The 2,130-nt window shown below is 40.1% G+C and overlaps 1 protein-coding gene across 1 annotated transcript; it reads left to right on the top strand.

Annotated features, from left to right (window-relative positions):
- The first annotated feature begins 1,220 nt into the window (after positions 1-1,220).
- Positions 1,221-1,736, top strand: LOC120088962 (secreted RxLR effector protein 161-like). Its single transcript, XM_039046398.1, has one exon. The coding sequence runs from the start codon at positions 1,221-1,223 to the stop codon at positions 1,734-1,736; it is 516 nt and encodes a 171-aa protein (XP_038902326.1).
- Positions 1,737-2,130: the final 394 nt, after the last annotated feature.

The raw sequence follows: 2,130 nt of genomic DNA, 5'->3' as shown, positions 1-2,130 counted from the left end.
TTCCGAACAATCCTATCCTTCCTACAAAACAAGTTCCTTGGATAACCTACTATCAGAAGAATCTACGAAAGGAAATAGTTTCCCCTGCTGCTCCACCGGAAAGTGTTCAAGATTCTGAACCAGAGACAACTCAAGGTAACCATATTCTTCATAATAAAAACTCTATTGAAAGTAATGCAGTGAACACTGACAATGCAGCGGCTCTTGACAAAATTAGGGAGGATGAGAGTAATGAATTTCCCCCTGATGATGTTTAGAAGACTGAAAATGTGCAGCGGATGAATACAGAGGAAAAAGGTAACAAGACTAGTGAAATTGATGCCACCCTAGACTTACCAATTATCCTGCGAAAGGGAACAAGGTCCTACACCAAGTACTCTATGAAAAGCTTCTTATTTTATAGTAGCTTGTCAACAAGATTCAAGGCCTTCACCATTAGTCTGGACACTGTGACTATTCCGGGAAATGTGTACAAGGCTCTGGAAATTCCTAAATGGCGAGCTGTAGTCATGGAAGAAATGCGGGCACTCAAGACCAACAAAACATGGGATCTAGTTGTTCTTCCTATAGGTCACAAAACCGTCGGGTGCAAATAGGTGTTCACGGTCAAGTACAAATCTAATGGAACTCTCGATAGATATAAGGCCAGATTAGTTCACTCAAACATATGAGGTGGACTACTCAGAAACTTTCTCGCTAGTGGCAAAACTCAACACTATTCGGGTTCTTCTCTCTGTTGCTGTAAACCTAGACTGACCTCTATATCATTTGAATGTAAAAAATGTGTTTCTAAATGGTGAGTTGGAAGAAGAGGTTTATATGACCCCTCCTCCAGGGTTTGAAGCACAGTTTGGGAGTCAGGTGTGCAAGCTAAAGAAGTCTTTGTATGGTCTGAAACAGTCCCCTAGAGTCTGGTTCGATCGGTTTACTACCTTTGTTAAAACCAGGGGTACATTCAAGGTCACTCTGATCACACCCTGTTCACTAAAAAGTCAACATCAGGAAAAGTAACAGTGTTAATCGTATATATTGACGATATTATTCTGTCAGGGAATGATTTTGTAGAAATTGACAAGCTGAAACATAAAATGGTAGAGGAGTTTGAAATTAAAGATCTTGGTTCCTTGATATACTTCCTAGGCATGGAGGTAGCAAGATAAAAGGAAGGGATCTCAGTGTCTCAGAGAAAATATCCATTAGACCTTCAACAAGAGACTGGGATGACTGGATGTAAATCTGCAGATACTCCAGTTGAGGTCAACAATAATCTGGTAAACTCAGCAGACGACGTACCAGTGAACAAGGAGAGATATCAACGTCTTGTAAGGAAGCTGATATATCTCTCACACACTAGACCTGATATTTCATATGCTGTGAGTTTGGTAAACGAGTTTATGCAAGCCCCGTGTGAAAGACACATGGAAGCTATTAACCGGATTCAAAGATATCTAAAGTCAACACCTGGGAAGGGCTTGATGTTCAGGAAAAATGATAGAAGATGCATAGAATCCTACACTGACTCAGACTGGGCTGGTTCCGCTAATGACAATAAATCAACCTCGGGGTATTGTACCTTAGTATGCGGAAACTTCGTTACATGGAGGAGTAAGAAACAGGGTGTCGTGGCTAGAAGTAGTGCCAAAGCTGAATACAGAGCTATGAGCTTGGGTATCTGTGAGGAAATTTGGTTGAAGAATGTATTAGTAGATCTTCTCAAGAGAGTCTTGACCAATTGAGACTCTAATATGACAACAAGGCTACTATCAATATTGTTAATAACCCTGTTCAGTATGACAGAACCAAATATGTTGAGATTGACCGACATTTCATAAAAGAGAAACTTGACAACGATAGTATGTGTGTTCCCTATGTTCCATCCAGCCAACAAATTGCAGATGTTCTAATTAAGGGCTTACCTAGACAGATGTTTGACACGTGTATTAGCAAGTTAGGCCTCATTGATATTTATGCCCCAACTTGAGGGGGGAGTGTTGAAATGGTGCTTTAGCCCTAAGGGCATTTTAGTCTTTTTCTCAGTATCTACTGCCTAGGGTTTCTCTCTGTTTGGTTATTTATACTTGTCCTGTGTTGAATACTGTGTATCAGAAAAATTAAAAGAATAAAAATTCC

The sequence above is a fragment of the Benincasa hispida genome, chromosome 10, assembly GCF_009727055.1.
Source record: "Benincasa hispida cultivar B227 chromosome 10, ASM972705v1, whole genome shotgun sequence".
Taxonomy (NCBI): Eukaryota; Viridiplantae; Streptophyta; class Magnoliopsida; order Cucurbitales; family Cucurbitaceae; genus Benincasa; species Benincasa hispida.
The sequence above is the reverse complement of the archived record's forward strand: the minus strand, read 5'-3'. Positions and strand labels throughout refer to the sequence as shown.

Bases quoted from the DNA above. Each gene is read 5' to 3' on its own strand.
- LOC120088962 (XM_039046398.1), top strand. From the start codon at position 1,221: ATGACTGGATGTAAATCTGCAGATACTCCAGTTGAGGTCAACAATAAT.